This window comes from Sardina pilchardus, chromosome 4 (genome assembly GCF_963854185.1).
Source record: "Sardina pilchardus chromosome 4, fSarPil1.1, whole genome shotgun sequence".
Taxonomy (NCBI): domain Eukaryota; kingdom Metazoa; phylum Chordata; class Actinopteri; order Clupeiformes; family Clupeidae; genus Sardina; species Sardina pilchardus.
The window spans coordinates 38820871-38845653 of NC_084997.1; the positions used below are offsets into that span (position 1 = coordinate 38820871).

At 41.8% G+C, this 24783-nt stretch overlaps 1 protein-coding gene across 2 annotated transcripts in view; it reads left to right on the top strand.

The window, feature by feature from the left end:
* The window catches only part of LOC134079211 (uncharacterized), a 36163-nt gene extending 23444 nt beyond the window's left edge, over positions 1 to 12719 (top strand). For both annotated transcript variants that reach the window (XM_062535409.1, XM_062535410.1), the window contains 4 exons: positions 9806 to 9986; positions 10850 to 10979; positions 11081 to 11188; positions 11889 to 12719. In XM_062535409.1, coding sequence (XP_062391393.1) covers positions 9806 to 9986; positions 10850 to 10979; positions 11081 to 11188; positions 11889 to 12326 — 857 coding nt within the window. In that variant the 3' untranslated portion in view covers positions 12327 to 12719. The remainder of the gene's footprint in view (positions 1 to 9805; positions 9987 to 10849; positions 10980 to 11080; positions 11189 to 11888) is intronic.
* The last annotated feature ends 12064 nt before the right edge of the window (positions 12720 to 24783 follow it).

The window sequence follows — 24783 nt, forward strand, 5'->3', positions numbered from 1 at the left end:
CCTGTTGGTCATATCCGGTGCTTCTGTCACTCATCTGGTCATATTTGATCATGTAGCAAAGGAGCGGTAGATGTATAGCCTATCGTTATCGCTAATAGAAGCTAAGAAATATAGGCTACGTTCAGTCCGTTAGATTGGCAACTCTCTCAGTTCAACTTTGCACTAGGCTACTTATCTCACCTCCACATGTAGATCTAATTGAGATGAAAATGTTAACAGGCAACTGCAGATTTGATTAGTGTGTAGCCTAAGCTTCTGTCCAGCTGATGCTGGCGCTGTCATATAGCCTACAATAATAACATTATTCCACCGATCAGCAACGAAGTTCTAATCATAGACACATTTTTAATGGAACCTTGGCTTAGTAGGCTATCTAATGTTGTGTGGGAATTGCAAGAAAACTATTCCTTACCAACCACACAAGTGCGCGTGTGTCGTTTATTTAAACGGTAGAAAAACTGAATCAAAGACGGTGCTGTTCATCAACAAAATCAGCATGGAGTTATAACGTAATTTAAAGTTCCACGCATTTAAAGGGGCAGCGACCACTCAAGGCATAGGCCTGTAGCCTACCAAAACTGAGTGATGAACGTGAAATGCGTTTTATAGGCTACAAAACACTGCATTAAGATGACAACTGTGTGTAACCACGCTTAGGCTACCTAGTTAATGGTGAAATAGCATCCACATTTACAGCATTCAATAACCTAAGGACAACTTGATCTTAAGTTAAATTGTTCTCAGAAAAGGAACAGCAGGTCTACAGAATATTCCAAATAGTCCTTTCATGGTGACAGGGGGAGACCAAACTCTGTGTAACATACCTGATTCCACTGTCAATGTTCAGTGCCTATGTCCTAACCTGTAATATTTGTAATTTTTTAATCCATGAAAATTAACCAAAATGTATAATTTCCTATTAAAGGGGTAGTTCCGAATTTTGGACATAGGACCTCATTTCCAGGTTAGCCAGTGTGATATTTATCAGTGGAGACCGTTATCTGCACATTTCATCCAGTCCTATAGTTTCAGAGTTCGCTGGTGCTATAGTGCCTGCCACTAAAAACATCTTACCCAGTCTATGGAGGAACAACCCCTTAAAATAGAATTGCATTAATAAAAAGATGCTAAAATCCAATTTTCATTGACTAAAACAAGACTAAAAGTCATTAGTTTTCGTCAACTAAAACTAGACGAAAATAAGACTAAAATGCTCATACTTTTAGTCGACTAAAACTTGACTAGACTAAGAGAGTATGAACGTGACTAAAACTGATAAAAACTAAAATGACAGCTTGACACAAAGACTAGACTAAAACTAAAACCAAAACAGGCCGCCAAAAACAACACTACCTGTCAGCAACGTTGTGCATCAGCACTGACTTACCCCCCGACAGCATCCTGTGAGCCGAGATCCAGCCGGTTTTTGATCGTTTTTAATGCTGAAGAAAGTAGTCCGGCAAGTTTCTGGGGTCACGAAAGTAAAGTGTTTTTCTTCTCAAAACCATATGCGTTGAAAAGAGTGATATATTTGCACCACAACACGTTGTCCAGCTGTCAGTAGCGCGCAGTGATAGGAATCGAGAAAAATAGTGCCAAGATAACGAGGTTTGAATTTTTCCTGGACAACGTTTTTGTGGTGCAAATATATCACTCTTTTGAACACGTATGGTTTTGAGAAGAAAAACACTTTACTTTCGTGACCCCAGAAACTTGCCGGACTACTTTCTTCAGCATCAAAAACCGGCTGGATCTCGGCTCACAGGACGCTGTCGGGGGGTAAGTCATTGCTGATGCACAACAACATGACAGGGAACCCATATAACTTTGTGTCTTAAAACCCGAACTATCCCTTTAAAATGAACATGCCTCCGTTTTAAAATAGCCTATACACATTTCTAAGTATTCCTAGCATGTAAATGTAGCCAAAATGTCCATCTTGTCCATCTCTTTCGTCTTCGCCTTGACATTGACAATAATAGCCTATTCACGGAAATGCGGTCTTGTAACCGTAGCCTAATGAATTCATGAATTAATCTAAGGTTGCCTTTCGAGTAGCCTATTTCAGGTTGAATTGAAGGCTATTTCCTTCTGATAGGCCTATAGGTTTCTAAAACCATTTTCATTCATTTCAACAATGGTTTATTGAAACGTTGTTTGATTAATTTCGCCAGTCATCACTTTCATTTTAATGATTAAATGAGACGGATATGCGGAGCATTTCTCTCCCTCTCCATTGACCAAAACGTTGCTCTAGCATCTCTGCTGGACTGACTGAGTTATAGGCTACGTCGAGTGAGAGAGCTGTGAGGTAGGCTGTAACCTGTAAACATTCGAAAACTCTGCAACTGCAATCTAACATGCCGAGCGTCATGTCTCTTTTCTCCGCTTGTCACCAGCGCGGTGTCCTCGGGTTTTTCCATGAGCCAAACCTTCATATTATTAGGGCGGTCTATGTTGCCCCCTTGCGGTTGCAGTTTTCCCGATGCTTCGGGAGTCCCGATGTGCGGGAAAGAAAGGAGCATTCTCAACCCGTACCATCTGTAGGTTATCTCACAGTCAGCAGGTAGCCTACAGTATGTCACAGCGTGTGGAGGAAGAAACTGCACTAAACGTTTTGTGGCTGGTAGAAAGATAATTTGGCCCTGTTTATTCTGTAACATACACATCATGTGAATAGAATAGGCTACTGTTTCTGTATTTGTAGTAAATTTTCATGTACTGTAGGCCTCATGTGTTGCTGGGCAGGAGCAGAAGGATGATACATACACACACACACACACACACTCATGCACACACACATGCACACACACACCACCTAGCACACGCCTCCTAACACACACACACACACATGCTGCGTTTACATGAGAGCTTTAATTCAGAATAAAACCAAGTTAAATCGGAATAAAAGTTAATTCCGCTTTAAAAGAGACCATGTAAACCCTTATTCCGCTTGAAAATGATTATTCCGAATTAAACTTAATTCCGATTTAAGTGGTTGGTTTATTCCGATGTTAAAGCGGAATTAACTCCCCTCCTTGATCATGTAAACCTTTATTCCGATTAAAAGTTTATTCCGTTTGTTTGGCGCATGCTCGTACAAGGAGGAAGAAGAAGCGCATGCTCGTTTCATGGTTAATTCGGCTCCGTCTTCTTCCCCCCTTCTCCGACAGTCTTCTCCTCCTCAGCTAGCAAACGTGAAGCTTGACAATATTCTCGAGCAGCTGGCTAAATAGTAGGCCTATTATCAGAGTTACTGTGAAACCCGTTTTCATTATGTTATTGTCCATGCTGTAACGTTAACCCGAGATGACAAAAAAGTTGCTAGCCAGCTAAAGTTTGTTTTCTTCCGGTAGACCTTATTAGGCTACGTTCATGCGCCGCCTGTCCAATCGGAACCCTTCCCGACCCCCAGACGTTCAGCAGAATACAATAAAGCGTAATTAACGTATGTTCCATGTAAACGCCAATTCGGAATTATTATTTCCATGTAAACTCGAAGGAGAATATTTTAATTCCGATCTATTTAATTCTGAATAAACTAATTCAGAATTAAAAACATCATGTAAACGTGGCCACTCACACAGACACACACACAGCTGAGCGGTCATGCCCCGGTCAGGAACCAGGCCCATTGTAGCCCCAGGCCTACTGTAGAGTAATTAAATCATTTAAGGGCAGGCCAAGTGGCCTCACCCACGTATGATATCATTTTTATATTGATTGGAAGACAAGGGTCTCCTATTTACATAATGGGAAGACACCTGGGCAGTATTGGCTAGAAGTAAACAAAGGAGGTGTTGTGGGGACACTTAAAACCCCTCTCCCGAGGGGGGCCTCCTCAGAACGTGTGCACCTTCTCCCCAAGGCCTGGGTCGTGGACATCCCGCTGCAGAGGGCATCCATCATTCGTGACTCCTGCTCGGCAACACTTAGAATCTGCTTGTTCAGAGTGTGTCTTGGAGGACTCTGCGAATAAAGGCCACAAGCGGCTACTTCTCATCTCAGATCATTCTCCGCTGGTTTTTGTTCAGAGTGCTAAGTTAGATTTAAAGTTAAGTTAAAGTCTGTGGTTTTTTCCACGACATAGTCTCAATAAAAGGCAAATGATTTCTATTTTTCTAGATTTTTTTAACTTAATAGATATCATGTAAAAATCGAATCGTATCGGTGGGAATTCTAAATAATCGAAAAGAATCGAATCGCTGGCCTAGGAAATCGATATCGTATCGAATCAGCATGAAGGCTCCGATTTACACCCCTAGTTGCCACTACATGTCTACAGAACATGCAACTGAGTCCTGTGTAGCCTATCGTAGCAACGAGCACAATACTGATGTGGTGTATCCAGTGGGAATCGTTTATAGGCTATCGTTTATTTTTCGCGTGTGTCTATATGATATAATTATTTTTAGATGCAAAAAGTCTAACTGGCTTAGCCAGATGGCGGCTCAATTTTTTGTTAATGGTAAACAGTATTGTGATTCATCCGTTTATTTCAGATAGTTTGTCACCGGAGACACAACTCGGAGGGTTTTTGCGCCGATGTAAAGGCAACTGCATTTATCGACGCAAAACTTTATTCACCAGCACATCGGTGAGGGTGTTTACGTCGTATGCATCCACACACGCACAGACGTATTGGTGTAAAATAGCAGTCGCTTTCAAAATAAAAGCAACGATGGTGATTTGCGTGCATTATCTCTATGCTAGGCGCTTGACTGCTGTTTTTTCACGGACCTTACGCTTGTGACCTGCGGGCCGTATGTTGCCCATGTATGAAATAGAAGATAAGATATACAACTATGAACGTACGTAGGCATACGCGCCCTACGTACATAAATAGGCTACGACAAATTTCAGCTGAAAATGTTTTTTACACACGTAGGCCTGCCTAATAGAACGTTGCAACGTTTTCAAAACAAATTCGCATTTTACCACTGTAAATCGCCTCCAAAGACTATGCCATGTAAATGAAAAATAGTTGAAATAAATCACATATATAATACATATTGCACATATATAAACTATATGTTTTATGGTAAAATATTATTCTCATGCCCGTCTGACAGGAAACCCTTGCGACATCTGCTGTGAGAAAAGAGAATAGCAGCCTGGACAAACATGCCCGAACGTAAGACAACATAGTGTTGTCACATAAGTGAGCGCAAAATAGCTCTAAACTAGCTTGTACCGGTGTGCTTTTGATCATGTAAAAATTCTGGGTGACAAAACACGGGTATTTAGGAAAAGTCATGAACGTAGGGTCCTGGAATTTAATCGATTTTGTAATCCGCAGCCCGGCAGTTCTAGGTATATCTAGGTCAAACCTACACGGCGCTTCTAGTAATACGCGTCAGCGGTCAAATGACCGTCTCTTGGCGCTTCTAGTGTTAAGAAACAGGAAGTTTGTGTTATAGGCAGAAAAAAGGTTATAAATTGGATGTAATTTGGCAGCTACATGTGGAATTGCTTCTGCTAGTCAGAGACAGAGCTCTGGCCTAAGGTGTAGCTTCGGGACTCTATAGCGCCACCTAGCAGCACATTATCTGTTGTGGTTTACACAAACATTCACGAAAATGAACCAAATTTGGTGGACTTGTGTGTTTTTGCTATCGCTAGTCAGAGACAGAGCTTTGGCCTAGGGTGGGGCTTAGGGACTCTATAGTGCCACCTAGTGCGTTGTCTGTTGTGGTTAACACATACATTCGCGAAAATGAACCAAATTTGGTGGGCTTGTGTGTTATTGCTATATCGCTAGTCACAGACAGAGCTCTAGCCTAGGGTGTGGCTTAGGGACTCTATAGCGCTACCTAGCGTGTTGTCTGTTGTGGTTGACACGTACATTCACGAAAATGAACCAAATTTGGTGGCCATGTGTTTTGCTATAGCTATTCAGAGACAGAGCTCTGCCCGAGGGTGTGGCTTAGGAACTCTACAGCGCCACCTAGTAGGGCTGGGGGTAACCGATTATTTTTAAAACGATTATTTGGGCGATTATTTTATCGATTAGTCGACTAATCTAACGACTAATTGGACGATTAGTCTAACAATTATTTTTCTGTTGTTCGATTAATAAAAACCATAATGTATCTCAAATAAATACTGTAAAGACGTCACTTCTCTGGACCAATGAGGGAACAGGAAATGGTCGAAGGAAAATCCATGAAGCAGCCGCGCACTGTTGAAAACATCAATTAATTCCAAGCCCCTGCTAAACCTAATAAAGCTAATAATAAACCTAATAAACCCACAATATTAGCTGTTAAGGAGAATGCCTAACTGTTCTCATGACACGCGTTTAGTCCCTAGGAATAATGTTTGTGGGTATCTTCCTCGGCTGTTTTAATCGGGCAGTTCCTCTTACACACTACTCGTCCTGGTTGCTGAAATAGGCAGAGACTGCAGTGCTGACTCGGGCCGCTTTGAGCTGCAATACTCTGAAACCCAATGTGTGATACGCCTGGTCTACCAAAACCTTATGTTAGAGGGCTCAGGCCGAACTACGGTGAGGCCGTCTCGCACGGACCACCCACTGGGGAACTGCTCATCGCTAACTCCGGTGCAATAGCCAGTTCTTCTGCAGCTTACTATCTCAGCTGACTTAACTTCTACGGTGGCAAAGCTAAATCCCAGCCTTTCGCCGTGCCAAACACCGTTACCTATCACTACCACTCTGGTCTCTAAGTACAAGAAAGGCTATGCGCATTAGCATAACAATTTATTTGTCAGGTACAAGTTAAGAATGTAATACATTAAAGAAGCAAGCATCTAAATGAATAATATGAAAGTTACGAAAAACAGGTTTAAGTAATACTTAGGCTATCATACAGAAAACAGACAGAGAACGATACATACTTTACCAGCTCAGAGGAAGATTACACACCTAAGTGTGGGAGCTCTAGCTAATAGAGACTCCATGAATGATGTTTTGTCTACCCTTATATAGGCTACAAAGTTTGTGATTGGTTCACACAGTGATAGGGGTTAACATGAATGGAGATCACATGATGAGTACTGTAGGTGAAACTGAGACCATTGTTGTAGTGAAACCACTTGAGTAAATTAATCAAGACATGACAATGCATTTGGTTACATTTCCTGGTCCAAGTTGACTTCTGAGGACTTTGGACAAACATGTGACAGGAGGTCCACACTTAGTAGCTAATCAAGAGTCCACAGTGATTGAAATGAATGTCATCAGCCTGGGAATTTAGATCCTTACAATACCAATCCTGAAAACACAATAGCAATTAAAACAACAGTGGGAAATGTTAAATCTACTCTTATTATTATTGGAGTGCTATGGCATGATTAGCTTGCTTGAGGGGTAATGTAGTTACTTTTAAAGTAACGTTAAAGTCAAGTCCAACAATGCATTTCATGTTCTAAAAGCTAGTTGTTGTTTGGAAAAAAAAACATTTTATTAAATAACATTTCTTTCACATGTCTTTCTATTGAGTTTTTCATCACAATGCAAAACATACACTTCATTAACAGTTCAACACAATCTTTCAGCCCACAACCCACCAACCCCCACCCCTATCCCTCCCACATTCTCATACAGACAAGGGAGAAAACAAAGGAAAACAAAACAAGATAAATGATAATACTACAATAGTAAGTATAGTGATAGTAATAATAATAATAGAAAGAAAAAAAACTGACCAAAATTGAAAACAATCATATTTGTATTCAGTGCAATACCAGAGAAGCCACAATATTAAAAAAAAGAAAGGACAACCATCCAGCACAAGCAACTATTCCTCGACTATACTGTCAGAGTCTGCATGCTATCAAGAAAAGGGCCCCAGATTTGATAACATTTATTCCCTGTTCCCCTGAGGGTAAACCTAATTTTCTCTAATGAAAGACAGGAAAGAACATCCTTAACCCATTCAGTGTGTTTGGATGGAGCAGCCCTCTTCCAATGCATTAATATTGAGTGGCGTGCTAGAAGAGAGGCAAAGGCAAGTGCCCTACGTTTTGCTACAGGCAGCTGCAGCTCTTCAGGGGCAACACCAAACAATGCCACAAGAGGATCTGGTGCAATTTAAATAACATTTAAACAGCCTACCTTGGAACATCAGCGTATTATATTATATCTATATAATATAATAAGATATATAAAAAATATATACAAAGAGAGCATCCTTCATTTCTGATATTCATAGCAGCATACTTTATGCAGATTATAACCTACTGTTCATATACAACTCCACCTCTTTAATTCAGCTGTCTGGTTGAAGCCTCAACATAGGCCAACTATAAACAAAGTTGGCTAGCTTAGACTACTAGTTGGATTGTTCACTTTCCCCACGTGTGTTTTAAGTTTCAAGGTGGGCTAATACTTTTTCCCCTTGGGACAGGCCCTTTTGAGTTGGAAAACATTGGTATTGAGATGCAAGAGTTTTAATCAAATCTGTGCAGCATGCTAATTATTTATGCTAACCGGAATTAATAATAATTTTGCTAGTCTTCTATGCGTCATTGCTTTCACGATAGTGAATGTTTTATTTGGATTTAATGTACATGTCGAGGGACGGGTGTCCAGTAGTGCGCACGAGAGGGAGAGGGAGGGCGAGAGTGAGAGAAAGCGGGCCAAGGCGAGGGGGTTTGCTTTTATAGGCCTACTGTTTGGTAAGGTTGCACGCATAGTCTACAATGAAAACTTACAAAGATGTATGCTTTCACCCGAGCAGCGTCAGGTGCACCATTGCGACATTAGATATCGCACTTTCCCGATAGGCAAAGCTTTCACGTTTCCAGGGATGATCTCGTTTAAATGGAGACAGACGCGGTGAGCACGGAGGAGAGGGGCTGTGTGTGTGTGTACGAGAGAGAGACGCGTGAGTGACAGAGAGAAAGGAGGGAAAGGAAATGCAGCGAATACGATGTTTGTTTTTAATAGCGTTAAAAAATAAATTAATAACGAAACGCAATACTGTATGTGGCGGCTGGTGTTGAATCTGTGGCGCACCGCCACGAATAAGTCTATGTGTGGGAAACACTGCTCTAATGACCACAACATGAGTTAGCTCTGTGTGTTCTGCAGCCGTAAGCTAGCTGTATTCCCATACCTTTGACCACCTCAGGCGAGCAGTTTGCCAGGGCTTTTTGCAAGGCTTTTTTGGTTTGAGGAAGTGCAAACTGTTTGTTTTGTTTGTTTCTGTTACCCACGTGTTCGTGGCGATATTTCGACGAATAAATATGACGTCGACGATATTTTGAAGTCGATTGGTCAACGTCATCGACGCCTCGCTACAGGCCTACCACCTAGTGTGTTACCTGTTGTTGTTGACATATACATTCTTGAAAATGAATCTAATTAGGTGAGCTTGTGTGTTATTACTGCCGCTAGTCAGAAACAGAGCTCAGGCCTAGGTTGTGGCTTAGAGACTCTAGAGCGCCACCTAGCGCATTGTATGTTGTGGGTGATACATTCACAGAAATGAACCACATTTGGTGGGCATGTGTGTTATTGCTACCGCTAGTCAGGGATAGGGTGAGGCTAGGGTGAGGCTTAGGAGTCTATAGCTCCACCTAGCACATTGACTATTATGGTTGACACATACATTGATGAAAATTAACCAAATTTGGTGGGCTTGTGTGTTGCTCAGCACATGCCCGCCCACCAACACACGTGTTGCTTTGTTAGATTCCGAAATGTCACGGCTCCGCACCGCAGGTGCTCGGGCCCACCATCACTGCTTGCGGCTATATTTTTATTTATTTTTTAATGATAGTAGCCTTTTTACTTTTCCTTTAACAACCGTTATTGTCTTTGTCTTTACTTGCCCACCAGAGATCCGTAAAGAAATATATTTTGTGGATGCATCTACAATAATCGTGGACTACAGTAACTGCATTGGAAGAGGATCATATGGAGCAGTTTACACAGGCTCATACCAGGGAACTACTGTTGCTGTGAAGATCATGCCCATTCGACACAGTTCAGTCATCACAAATGAGTTTCTCATACCATTGTGAGTGTGTGTATATCTCTCTATGAATGATTTATTGTATATTCAACACAAATATAAACACATTTGTTGTCCGGCTCCTAGTTTTGATAAGTTGAAGTAAGCAATCTAAGACTTCTATGTGGACAAAAGATTCATTTCATTCAAATTTCATTCTCAAGTTTTGGCAATCATTTCATTCAGTTCACAGACAACAGCTCTGGTGGACAAACATTCAGTTGTATGTGCCTTCAAACTGTTCATATGCATTGTGTTGAACAATAAAGCTGCATGTTTGAAAGTGTCCTTTTACCGTGACCAATCTCAGGTACATCTGTGCAGTAATCATATTTTTGTAATGTCATTTTTGACATATCACACTTGTTGGGTGGATGTACAGTATTATCTAAGAAATTGCAATGAAAGCACACACATCCGGTTTACAAAAAAGGAGCAGGACAAACAGGCAAGTACTAAAGCAAGAGAAAAGTCTGCTGCAACCAATGTTATGCTCCCATTTCTTCTTTAAAGACTGTGACGTTTCGGGCCTGTGAGCCCTTCCTCAGACGACGGCAACAGACAACAGCAAAGTGTTCATTGACACACATTTAACACATTTGAGCCACACATGTTTTTAGTGCACAGAATAAATCTTTCACTTCAATTCATGAACACTTGGAGCCAAGACAAAAGTGTTACGTTTATATTTTTTTTCATTGTAATTCAAACAGATTTTACAGTTAGACTTTTTTGTCCTTTATTTATAATTGTAAAATGCTTGCATTGACAACATTATATTGATGTAGTTAAAAACTATCAGTGTACTGTGTATGCATAATTCATTTTCCTTCAAATATTGACAAATGCTCACGCTAAATATTCCTCAGGCGTTTGTCCCACCCCCACATTGTGCGGATGATGGCTGTGGCCAGAAGTGAGACACAGATCCTCATTGCTAATCAGTACATCCATGGAGCCAACTTGCAGCAGGTCCTTTGGAGAGACCCTCCCAGTAAGGTGAGACATGATGTTTTCTCTATCTAGGTAGTTGTACAAATAGAATTTCTATATAACATGCATTTCATACTAATGAAATTTTTTTTTAATTACAATTTCAGTTGCAGTATGAGGATAAGCTGTTTGTGGCTTTAGAGATCGCTATGGCTGTTGAGTACATACATGGAAAACAGATCATCCACCAAGATCTGAAGCCAGCAAACATAATGGTGACTATCATGTTTCATATGGATCTCATAAATGGAAAAGTTACAGTAAAACCTTAACTTTATTGAGTCGAAGACAAGTGCTGCTTCCTCTAACTTTCTCACCTCAAGAAACTCACGTTTTTAGACTAGAAAAGTTCAGTTTTTCGGCGAAATGTATTCACGGCCGTACAGTGTAGACCTCCCACTGTTTCAAAACACACACAAAAAAAAAATCCACGATTTTAGCACAAGTGACATAAATGGTAATTTTTCTCAGAAACGTCTGTTGCGACAAGCGACTGGTTTTGCCGTGGAGAGTCACATATGTGTTGAAATGTGGATGACAGGTCCAAACGTAGACAAATATCTTGTAGTGGCCTCAGTAGGTATGGAAGCCCACAGGTGATATATGGGTATATATTTAGTGCGCTAGATAGATAGAGACTTCATTGATCCCTAAGGGGAAATTCACTAGATGACATCAAAGTGCTTTGACTGAAGAGAACTGCCCTCCTATTATTTACTCTATGCAGCTAGTTTGGGCAGGTGTGTACATTTAAATTGATCTCTATGCAGCTAGTTTGGGCAGGTATGGCCATTTAAATTGATCTCTATGCAGCTAGTTTGGGCAGGTATGGCCATTTAAATTGACCTCTATGCAGCTAGTTTGGGCAGGTATTGCCATTTAAATTGACCTCTACTGGTTTGTTGTTGTTTACAGATTACAGCCGATAGCAGAAAGGCCTATCTCACGGACTGGGGCATGGCCAACTGGCAGGAGACCATGTCAATGAGCACAGGAAGTGACCTAGGGGCCCAGTGTGGTCCAATCGGGGGAACCCCCCCCTACATGGCCCCCGAGTGCCTGGTGAACTGTGAGAACTGCAGCACCTCCTCCGACATGTGGTCTCTGGGCATCACTCTTCTGGAGATGTTCACCAACTCTAAGCCCTGGACATACAGCAGAGTTCAGGAGCTCCGCAGGTTTCTCTATGATCAACAGGCTCCACATGCACTGGCTAAACTGCAGCCTCAGATGGCTGGCGTCATAACACCTCTGCTGGACTATAAACCTGTATCACGCATGAGAGCCAAAGATCTGGTGACACTGCTGAAGTCTAAAGTTGATCTCACCAAAAGATATGGGTGCAGTTGGTAAAGTCAAGTCAAGTCAAGTCAAGTTTATTTGTTTCATACACAGAGGCAATTCAATGTGCTTTACATAAACAAAAACCAAACAGTAATAGCAGCATATATGGGCAAAGAGTAATAGTAATAATAATAATAATAATAGTAGTAGTAATAATAATAATAATAATAATAAAATGATTATAATAGAAAATAAAAAGAAAGCATAAATCAAGATAAAATCAATAAAGAAATGTGGACCCATGACATTTTGGAATCTAACAAAGCAGCACGTGCCTTGTAAAATTCACATATTTGCTGTGTGCACCACTTGTTTTTGCATGTTTTCTACATGGGAAGCACTTGCTTACCTCTTGATGTTTTACATTGATGGCAGTCACCGGGTGGCTTTACATTACAAACATGTAGGGTACAATGATATGCTTCTAAGTAATTTGTTTATGACATACATTTTGTGATATGCAGTGCAATGCAGACAACAGCTGGTAGTTATTCAAAATATCTCCTTCCAGCCTATACCTGCTTAGGGGACGGGGGGGCTACACCAGCCATATGAGTGAGGCATGTCAGTATCAGCCTTATCATAGTATCTAATATTTAGGAACGTTTCAGACTAATTAATGAAGGTGTTGTAAATGTCTGTCACATTAACTATTTGGTCAGCTGGTGGCACTAGACCAGGTTAGCAGTTTGGGCATGTGGATATCATCATATTTGTGTAACTAATATTTTGTAAATAAATTCCAAAAACTATTCTGTCTTTGGACAGCTGGTGACGCTATGCTAGACAGGCAAATTAGGTCTTTCGATGTCATATACACCTAATTTGACTAATCTGATGAATGTGACTGTGATATCTACAAAATGCAGTTCTGATTTGAAATCCATATTTTAAATCTAAACTAGTGCGTTGAATCTACCTGCCCTAACTTTTTGGAACTGAGAAATTTCAAGATGGAAATCCTTGCTGTCAGAAGGCAGTACAAATCCAGTAAAAAGTTTGGAACAATTGTGGTCTGCCACAGTTTGATAGTCTTGGTTTGTTCCATTTAAGAAGGCAGTTAAGTGAGTTCATTACTCCATCTGCATAAGGAACCAGGCTTGTGTGTTCTCTTTATGGGTCATGTTTTATGCTCTTTGCTTTTACCACAGAATCAGCCACAAATGTACACAATTTAAGTATTTATGGTTGGCTGGGTGGACCCTGCCTAAACTTCCGGTGAATTTGGATTTTGCCCGGCAGCTCAGGCTGAAAACCTGCACATCTATCTCCTCTGTTCCCTGCCAGAACCTTTGGTCATCAGAAACTAGCTTATCCAAAAGGATATTGGCAACATATCAAATGCATTTTGTCACCCCTGTTTTTTTTTTTTTTAAATAATCAAATTCCAAATTAAGATATATATTTTCCATTAAATAGTTTAATTGGTCTTTTTCAGCATTTGTTATGTTGTCTGTGACCTTTCTGCAACAAACTGACAGTTCAGACAAGTACAGTTCTTTTTGCAGTTGTTTTACGGCATTAAAGGGATATTGTGTAGGATTGAGAACATTTCATTGTGAAATTCTCCCATCTAGCGGTTACGGATTGTATCGCAGCCTGAAGAGCCGTACAATAATCTGAACTAAGGGTCAATTACTTCTGTAAAATAAGGGTAACTACAGGATAATTATTACACAATTACCACATAAAGAAAGAGAAATCACGGCCATGCTACCAAGTAGTTCAACCATTCAATTACTTACCATGTAATTGTGCTACTTTGGCTGGTAATAACTTTGCCTAAAACTGTATTTACTGGGAAAGAACAAAGTTGTTTCTAAGAAACTACATTCTTTATTTCCCTTTTATTTTGCTGTCATCATTAACACATAGGCCTATACCCATTTATCATGCATGGGTTTATTCAGTACTTACCTCATAACAACAACTCCATCAGGGTCCATCTTCCTTACTACTGGGTCATTGTACATACTGATTAAAATGTACTTGGTAAATACAGTACCCTCCAGAATTATTGGCACCCTTGGTAAAAGTTGACTAAAAATAGGTATAAAAAATAATTTTTAGGTGATTTATTGTACTCCCACAATGAAAACAATGAGGAAAAATATACCCTGCAAGGCAAGCAAATTTATTCTGAGAAAAAGGAAAATCTCATAAAGAAATAAATATTTTTAACAAAAACAGCTTGCTCACAAGCGGGCCGCTAGTTGAGTAGGCCTGCATTAAGGAGAGGAGGCAGCTTAAGAAGCAGTGGAGAAAAGCTACAGTCGTTGAGAAGGAAGGTATTGACATTCTACAGGCAGATGTGAGGGGGCGGTTGGCAGTGCTAAGAAGAGCAGAAAATATTAGGAAGAACAGGAAAAAGAAATCACGAGCTCGACTAGCATTCTACAAAGACCCATTTAAGTTTGTTAAGTCATTATTTGTAATGCAGAAAAGTGGTAGCCTTTTGGAACCTAAGCTGAAACTTGAGGAGTACTTAGAGGGGGTGTACAAAGATGGGGAGAGGTTCAGAGAGATGGTGCTTCCCGCTGATATCCCGCCTATTGGTGATGTAAGTAGCCAGTGTGATGACAGTCCACCAAGGTGGAAGGAGGTGCAAGAAGTGATTAAGCATGCAAGGGCCTCTTCGGCCCCGGGACCTAATGGGGTGCCCTACCGGCTGTATAAGAGTGCACCAGGTGTTTTGAGATTTCTGTGGCAGTTAATGAAAGTAGTTTGGAAAAAGCAGTGTATTCCTAAGGCTTGGCGTAGGGCTGGGGGAATATTTATTCCTAAAGAAAAGGATGCAGTGGAGATTAATCAATTTAGACCAATTAGCTTACTGAATGTTGAAGGGAAGGTTTTCTTTAGTGTTGTGGCACGGAGGCTGACAAGTTATCTTGAAAGGCAGGGGCGGAGTGGGACACAAAAATCCACCGGGAATATTCTGACCACACCGGCCCCCTACCGAACCAAAAAAATGCCAGCACCACGCATTCTTACATCTCTACCTTGCCCTCTCCTTGGGCCTGACAGTATTTGTCTTTTTCTGTTTCTGTTTCCAAAAACATCACCTCCTCCTTCAAGTGTAAATGTAATAGAGAGAAATAACCCCTGCCACTGAGTCTAAGACAGACTGGAATCAGCTGTGGTTGGCCCCATACCCAACATAAATCATCCTTGTGCCAATTATTCAATTGTTTGTTTATTATCAGCTGAGATATATTGTTTTTGAACTGATACCATTGCAGAAGCAGACGTTAAGGTTTGGAATATTGTTTTAATTGTGGGGTGTTGTGTGTTAACATCTGTAAATAATAGAAAAACGATCCATAATTTTGTTAAGAGGTATAACTTGTCTGTTAAGAAAATGTAAGGATGGTTCACTGCCTACATATTGTGCGAAAACGACATGAAATGTGTGAATGGTATGGCCACAAAAGACGGATGCTGTGCTAGTTGGGAGACTTCGAGTTTTGAAAATGTGACAACTGTTTGGACAATTCACGCTATGTTAGCCACTGAAAAAAACTGTAGGCTAAGCCATTGATTCGTTTCAAATGTAAATGAGTTAACTAGCTTGTGATATTTTCCGTCTAGCAATAGTAACGTAGTTGAGCTTTGTGTCAGTGTTTTTCATTCTGTCAAATTTACCTGCACTCGTTGATGGCCGTGGACTTGGCTACGGATAAATCTGTTTTGAGCATTTAGATGCATGCTCCTCCAGCAGTCGCTTCTTCTTAATTCTGCCCTTTTCAGTCCCCTCTTTCTCGTCTTTCCTCTTCTTGCCTTCCATATTAATCACGCAAGCACCTGCTAATCCGTTCACTATCAAAACGCTACGTTCACTAATACAGGCTAAAGGGCCATGCCATTAAAGGAGGGGTCGCTCATCTATCCCCCTACATTTCTGTAATAGACTTGACCTAGCAAACGTATTTGCGATTCCCAGGAGGCTTTGCTGTTCTATTTCGAATTTATTTGTGACCAAAAGAGTTAAATAACACTTTAATAATATATGAACAATTAAATCAAGACACCCAAAGGCTACATACCAATGCACTGATGAGCGAGAACTGAGATGAATAGGCCTGTAATTAATATGTAAGGTAACCATGACTAAGGTGTATATCGCAACTGAATGGTTTATATAATGGTTGGCTTCCTCAATTTGATAAATGAACTTTGGGTGACTTCTTAGGGGACTGAAGTTCGATTAACAAACTCTTATGATAGTAAAACAATGCAGGGCTACTAGCGGCCGCTCAGGCCCGTCATGGGCCAAATCAAATGCAACGTGGGCCGGCCGGCCTGGCGGGAAATGTCCCGAATCTCTCGATTACCACTCCGCCCCTGTTGAAAGGAATAAGCTAATTGATACCTCGGTGCAAAAGGCTGGAATCCCTGGCTTCTCCGGGTGCTTAGAGCATACCAGCATGATTTGGCACCAAATTCAGTTAGCGAAGCGTGAGAGGAGAGACCTGCATGTTGTGTTCTTGGATTTGGCTAATGCTTTTGGATCAGTACCGCATAGTCTGTTGTGGGAGGCCTTTGACTACATTAGAATTCCAGGTAGCATTAAAAGCCTAGTGAAAGCATACTTTCTGGATATTCAACTATGTTTTACTACTTCGGAGTACACCACAGGGTGGCAGCAGCTTGAGATAGGGATTATGGCGGGATGTACCATCTCCCCACTTGCTTTTACAATGGCAATGGAGGTCATTATTAGGGCATCGAAATGGGTAGTGGGTGGGGAGAGATTGCAGGGAGGGCTACGCCTCCCCCCATTTAGGGCTTTCATGGACGACATGACAACTATGACGTCTACCGTCCCATGCACCAACAGGTTATTGGATAAGCTAAATAGCAATCTGCAGTGGGCTAGAATGAAGGTGAAGCCTAGTAAGTCTAGGAGTCTCTCAATTGTCAAAGGGAAGGTAGTAGATAAGAAGTTTGTTATTGATAAGGAGGTGATGCCCACAGTTATGGATAAGCCAGTGAAGGGTTTGGGAAGATGGTATGATGCAAGCCTTAATGATAAGGTACAGGTTGAAGAATTAAGACAGGTCACTAGGCAAGGTATTACAAAAATAGAATAGAATAGGATAGAATATATACTTTATTGATCCCGTGAGGGAAATTCAGTTCTCTGCATTTAACCCAATTTAACCGAATTAGTGAACACACAGCACACAGTGAACACACAGTGAGGTGAATCACACAACCCAGAGCAGTGAGCTGCCTGCCCAACCAGCGGCGCTCGGGGAGCAGTGAGGGGTTAGGTGCCTTGCTCAAGGGCACTTCAGCCGTGGTGGATTGGTCGGGGATCGAACCGGCAACCCTCCGGTTACAAGCCCGATGCGCTAACCAGTACACCACGGCTGCCCCAAAATTGACAAGTCAGGACTACCAAGTAAGCTTAAGTTGTGGTGTTTGCAGTTTGGCTTATTGCCCCGGCTGATGTGGCCATTGACAGTCTATGAAGTTCCTCTGTCAAAGGTTGAAAGGTTAGAAAAAATGATCAACTGATCATCAAATGATCATCTCCCAAGAACTTAAGTCAATGGTTTGGTGAGGATGATAAATGTACACTTTGTTCGTGTGTGGGCAGCCTCCACCATATCCTATCAGGGTGCAAGGTAAGCCTCACCCAGGGGCGCTATACATGGCGTCACAACCAAGTACTGAAATGCTTAGCAGCAGCAATTGAGGATAAGCGGAGAGAAGTTAATTCATTAGCAGCAAGTAAGGATGTTAAGCAAATTAACTTTGTACGTCAGGGGGGTCAACAGCGTTCCACGAAGGCCAGGTGTAAAAATGGCTCTTTAGTTAATGGAGCGGGGTGGGAAATGAAGGTTGATCTAGGCCAGCAGATGGCAGTACCTTCGCATATAGTGAGCACTAGGTTGAGGCCGGACCTTCTTCTGCGGTCAGATAGAGATAAAGTGGTTTACATGGTCGAGTTAACTGTTCCTTGGGAAGACAGAGTAGAAGAGGCCAATGAGTTAAAGAGAGCAAAATACACTGAAATAGCAGAGGAGGCAGCGCAGCGAGGTTGGAGTGTGAGATTAAGGCCTATTGAAATTGGTGCACGAGGGTTTGTGGCCAGATCTGCTATTGGCTTGCTGTCTGAGTTGGGCATTCGTGGACGAAGTCTAAGGCAAGTGGTTAGTAACATGTCTTTGGCAGCAGAACGAGCAAGTGAATGGTTGTGGGTGAGGAGAAACTCTCCTTCCTGGGGTAAGGTAAGCTAGCTGGCTTATTTGTTCTGTGTTTGTGACACGGTGACTAGGGTTATGGTGTGTTCGTGTTGCTGAGTTGACCCACAACTGCAACATGGTAGCATGTAGCATAGCTGGCTTATTTGTTCTGTGTTTGTGACACGGTGACTAGGGTTATGGTGTGTTCGTGTTGCTGAGTTGACCCACAACGGCGCCGGCAACATGGTAGCATGTAGCATAGCACAAGCTAAGCTAGCTGGTTTGTTGCAATGTGGTAGTATGGTGGCAGCATGGTTATGGTGTGTTCGTGTTGCTGATTTGACCCACAACGGCGCCGGCAACATGGTAGCATGTAGCATAGCTGGTTTATTTATTCTGTGTTTGTGACACGGTGACTAGGGTTATGGTGTGTTCGTGTTGCTGAGTTGACCCACAACGGCGCCGGCAACATGGTAGCATGTAGCATAGCACAAGCTAACCTAGCTGGTTTGTTGCAATGTGGTAGTATGGTGGCAGCATGGAGGGGAGTGTCTCCAGGACGCTGGTTTCACTGTTAAGCCTTCATGAGGTGGTCGTGGGCCTAACTTAACGAAACATCGGTGAATGAGGGTGCCCACTTGATAACTCCAATGACATGCTGTATACCATATACTGCTGTGGGATTGGCCATCTGTCTTGTGTTTGTGACCATTGGTTAACATATTGGTGGTTAGCCTGCTTCTTTAAGTTAATTTTGGACAGAGGCCTTTAATGTGTGTTTGCCTTGGATTTTGGCACAAGGGATTTTAACATCTAATCCTGTGTATTAATGTAATGGAAACACGACTATATAGTGACCTAGGGCGCGCCCTATATGGCCCTGGCAGAAGAGCCACAATTCCCTTCAGGATAAAATTCCTGATTGCCACAGGTGATGTTGACTGGAAACTCGACGGCATCCTGGGTTGGAACACTGAATTGTGGTCACCAGACTAGGAGTGTCCTCATCAGAGATGTCACTAGGTAAGCAATGTTGCATGCTGCATTAACCCGCCTTGCCCCTGACTTCAGCTCGCTTGAGCTCAAAATGTGTAGCAGGAGTTCAGCCCTCTGTCTGATGGTATCACACACACTGCATTCCTTTTGCCACAATGGTAGTAACAAGTTGGAATATGTTTGTGTTTTCTTGATGACTGTGGATATAATCTCTGAAATCTGCACTGTCGCAGAATGCACAGCAGAGACACTGACAGAGTGAGTCAAATGCACATGTATTGGTTAGACTTACATGTGTCTTGCCTACCTTTATAGGCTTTGAGAAATTGCCATTTTGTAGAAGGCAGATTTGCGTTTTACTTTTCTTAGGAGCCATGTCAACGTGAAGCCACTCTGGGCATGGAGTCAGATAGGACTTCCTCTTCTTTGGTGGTACAGCCAGGCCTCTCCAATTTTCCACGGGTTCCTCAATGTTTGGGTTGTCTTCTGTCTTGCTTTCATCACAATTTATTGAGGATGTGTCATCTTCATTTCTTTCTGCTCTTATGCTGTTAGCTGAGACAGCTGCAGAAGAAAGTCTCATCTGCCCTTCAATATAACTCAAGTGTCTGCTTACAAAACGGTCCAGGCGAATGGACAAGTTGTCGTGTTTAAACAGGCCACGTTTCAAATTTTTGAATTCCGCTTCCACATAAGCAGAGCTAGCAGTTAGGCTACTGCCTTCGAAATGTGGCACCATCACATCAGTGCACAATGGCAGGTATGAGCACATCTTACTCACATGATGGAGAAGCTCTGGAAGGTAGTGGAGATTATCCCGGTCGCCACCACGTGAGGAAAGTGTGGCTCTCACCACAGGTGTTGACAACCCAAAACTTCCGTGCTTCCGTGTTACATTCTTTCCAGAGAATTCATGGATGTTTCTTTGGGCATTTCATCAGCTAAGCATAGGGCAGGGTTGTATTTGCCATCTGCAATTCGTTTTTTAAGATTGCATTTGCAGACCTCTGAGATGACCGGTTCTCCACTCTCATCGGTTCCTTCTGACTCACTTAGGGCCACCACTGTAATGGACTGAATCAACTGCCTTACAGTTGACACACACTGCACCACCTGTGCCAAGGCTCTGACATGGAAGTCCTCCACCCGACTTCCCTTCTTCCTCAGGCATTCCCATGGAAGTCCTTCATCCGACTTCCCTTCTTCCTCAGGCATTCCCATTGAGCAACCATGTTACATGTAATGCAGTGTGCAACATCTACAGTACATGGAGGAAACAGGGAGGTAATGTTGATGAGGGATTTCCCAGTAGTACCCCAAAGCACTCATTTATATAAGCTTTTAAGTCCGGGTGAGGTGTGAAGGCTTTGACAAGAGCCCCTAAGATTGCAAGAGAGAAGTGGCATACAGCCTCTTCAGGGACAGGAGCACCTCCTCTGTGCCACTCGCTCAGCCCGTTGGCTATGGCTGGTATGTTGTGCCTCTCAGACAGCATCTGCACAACAGGTGTGTGAACCCCAGACTCATCGGACAGAACACCTTGGTATAGGGAGATGTGTCCAGGGGCCGGTTTCACTAAGGTATAGACTAGTCTAGGGGTTAAAAAAGGTCTTAAGTTTCTTTATAGACCAGTCTAATGCAAGTAAGCCAGTTTCACAAAAGTTAAGACTATCTCATTTTAGACTTGAAAAAAATAGACACCTCACCCCCAGGCTAACATGTGTCTAAAGTGCTATATCACCATGGTAACAACAGAAAATGTGCTAAATTACATTAGCTTATCCATTTGAAATAAGCAGGCTAGCCTGTAGGGCTTCAGTCCTATGATAGTCAACAGCGTCTGCTTTTAAACTAACCTGGCTAAATTTAGGCAACAATGTATGTTCCTGCCTACAAATAAAATGTAAACGACCTCAAATGTGTCATGCACATATTAAAAGAGCATGCGGACTGGTAGGTTGAAAGTAACTTAGCTTCCTAGCTGTATCGATGAAGTGGGATAGAACATGGGTGGGTAGGACGAGACGGGACAACGACAACCACACTGGCCACTACCTGCATCACACAAAAAAGTATTTAAACGTGTTAAACTCCACCAAAATGCACAGGTTCTCTAAGTGAGTAAAAGCTATACAGCGCAGTTAGTCCGCCATGTTTTTTGTTTTGAAAAGAGTCTTAAGATACCCAGATTACCAGTCCAGTAGAGGCAGAACTTGTCCAGGCCAATGTCAAAATGCTTCCGCAGTGAGAGGCACTGAAAGGACAGGATCATCAAATAAAACAAATAAAAATCTGCTAGCCTCTGGGAATTTTATCACATAGGTTAACATAGGCATTCCAATACGTATGACACCTGTATTTTCAGGAAAACATTTATTTATTTACAATACATTATTCATTCACAAAGGCAATTGATGTCCTGAATATTTCCTCATTTTTTTCATTTAAGGCATTAAGATCAATTTCCAATTTTATATTTTAAAATTGCATTTAGCATTTAGCAACTTTATCATGTGTTCCAATACTTTTGGAGGGGACTGTATGGGCTTTTCATTGTGGAATGCACATGGTGAGGTTAAAATCTTCTTATGAGAAAACGTATGTGTGCATAGCAAAAATCACAACTTGGACTTGGCAAAATGAGTCTACCTTGGGGGGTACTTTCATCTGCTCCCTTTCCACAGGTGTATCAAATCAAGTGCCTAGATTATGAATGCAGACTGCATGGTCAAAGCAAAGATAGTCATGCTTGAATATGTAAAAGGAATTGTTGTTCCATGGACCTGTGGGAGTGGGACACCTGAGACGGGACATGAGAGAGAATGCACTGAATGGAGCTTGTGCCAGCAAACTAATAACGTGTTGCCCATTTGGGCCGACATTAGATATGCTGAGTCAGTTTAGAAGGAGCCGAATATAACACAAGGGACCTGATGAAACCCATGACTAGACACCTACCATAGGCCTACATCGCCATCTAGTGGACAGGTGCGTCGTTGTCAGCAATACATTCACATGACTTGACTCCGCCTTATTATCGTCAGGCTACTGAGTGGAAGAGCTGAAGGTGCAAGGTGAGTCGACATTATAAAGTTCCCCCAGCTTTAGCCTTCTTTTTCATTAAGCCTACAGGTATAATCGCATAGCCTAACTGGCACATAAAAAAGACGGAAATATCAGATGTGAGAGAACTTAAAGCTAAAAGGCTGTAGTCTAATTGTTTGTTTGGGCCGATCTCCTTTCACTTTCCCTTTCGTAAGGTTTTTTTTGTCATTTACAAAAAACGAACTACTGTCATACGACAGAGAAAAACAAAGCATTTTTAGTGCCGTAGTTCTACTGTAGCCTAGGTGTAGGTCTAGTCGAGTGCAATGCATTTTTTCATGTCCAAAATATTGCATTTTCTTTTTTTTTTTTTTTTTTTGTAACTTTATTTGTAGGTTTTCACAGTTCAATTATACAAACAACAACAGAAACATCCCCGATCCCACCCACCCCAGGGTACATACATACATATACATACAATTAAAGAAACAAACAAACAAACAAACAAACAAACAAAAGTCTGCTATCTTAGAGGGAAAAAAAAAAAAGTAACATTTTGGAAGACACCCTATTAGTTTGTTAGTGAGACAAACTAAACAAACTAGACAAAATAGTGCAATTATACTGCACCCATTGCACCACCAGTCCAGCTGACACGTACGTGTCATCGAAAATCAGGAAAAGGACAGATCATCTGTGAATTCTAGAAAAGGACTCCAAGTATTATGGAATCTATTAGAACATTTACCTCTTGAGTATCTCAATTTTTCTAGTGGTAGAGAGGCAAGGACTTCTTTAACCCAGCAAATGAAAGATGGGGGGTTAGCTGACTTCCATTGTCGCAGGATAAGTCTCCTAGCCAAAAGTGACGCAAATGCGATGGCACGTGATTGGGAATAAGAGATCTGAACCTCCCCAGCTGTGACACCAAAAACCGCAGTGATAGGGTCTGGTGGGATGGGCCTGCCACACATATACGCAAAAGCCTCAAATATGTGGGTCCAAAAATTTGTTAGCGCTGGGCATGACCAGAACATATGCCCAGTGGTAGCTAAGCCATGATGACACCTCAGACAATGCGGGTCCGTGTTTGGGTAGATGGCAGCTAACCGATCCCTAGAAAAATGAAGTCTATGTAGTATCTTAAATTGTATCAGGTGATGTCTAAGGCACAGAGATGAGGTGTGGATGAAGTCTAGGCTACTTTCCCAGGTCTGCGCTGAGAGCTGGACACCAAGGTCCTGTTCCCAGGCGCATCTAGTCTTCTCTGTCGAAGGCATATTAAAATTCAAAATAATGTTGTAAATAAAAGAAATGTTGCCCTTAAGGGTTGGATCACGCCCAAGAATTTTGTCCAGCAAATCGTTGTCAGAAAGATGTGGGAATGGATAGTGTTCTCTGGCAAAGCTGCGGGCCTGTAGATATCTAAAAAAGTGAGCCTGGGGTAGTGTAAAATCCTTACGCAAAGTCTCAAAAGAAATAAAGGTGTTGCTCACAAATAAATTGTTAAAAAACACTATGCCACTATCATACCATAGGCGAAAAACTGAATCCGATTTTGCAGCAGGAAAAATATCATTGTGGATCAAGGGCATAAAACCACTTGTATGGGTTAGCTGGAAGTGTTTCCTGAATTGGCGCCATATTCTGAGTGAGTGTTTTGTGACAGGATTAGAAGGGGAGTAGTTTGATTTTTTGGATAGAGAGATGCAAAGGGTGGGTAACGGTGTAGTAGAGGGACATGTTTCAACTTCCATGGCAACCCACGCAGGGCATTGCCCTGTTCTAAATGATGTTATCCAATAGGGTAATTTGGAGAGATTGGCCGCCCAGTAATAAAACAAGAAGTTGGGAAGTGCAAGTCCTCCAGCTGATTTTGGCATCTCTAAAATAGCCCTTCTTGCTCTAGGAACAGATTTGTGCCAAATAAATGATGAAATATGTGAATTTAGGTCTTTAAAAAAGGAAATAGGAAGAAACAATGGTAGCATTTGAAATACATATAAAAATTGAGGGAGGACTGTCATTTTAATAGTATTGACACGACCTGCTAGGGAGATGGGCAAGGTAGACCACCGCTTCAAATTAACTTTCATCTTCTCAATTAGCTTTTTAAGGTTGGCCTCATACAAATTCTTATAGGAGCGTGTGACCACAATACCAAGGTAGGTAAAGGATTCTCTATCCAGTCTGAATGGACAAGCATTATAATTGAGATTCTGTGCCAAACTGTT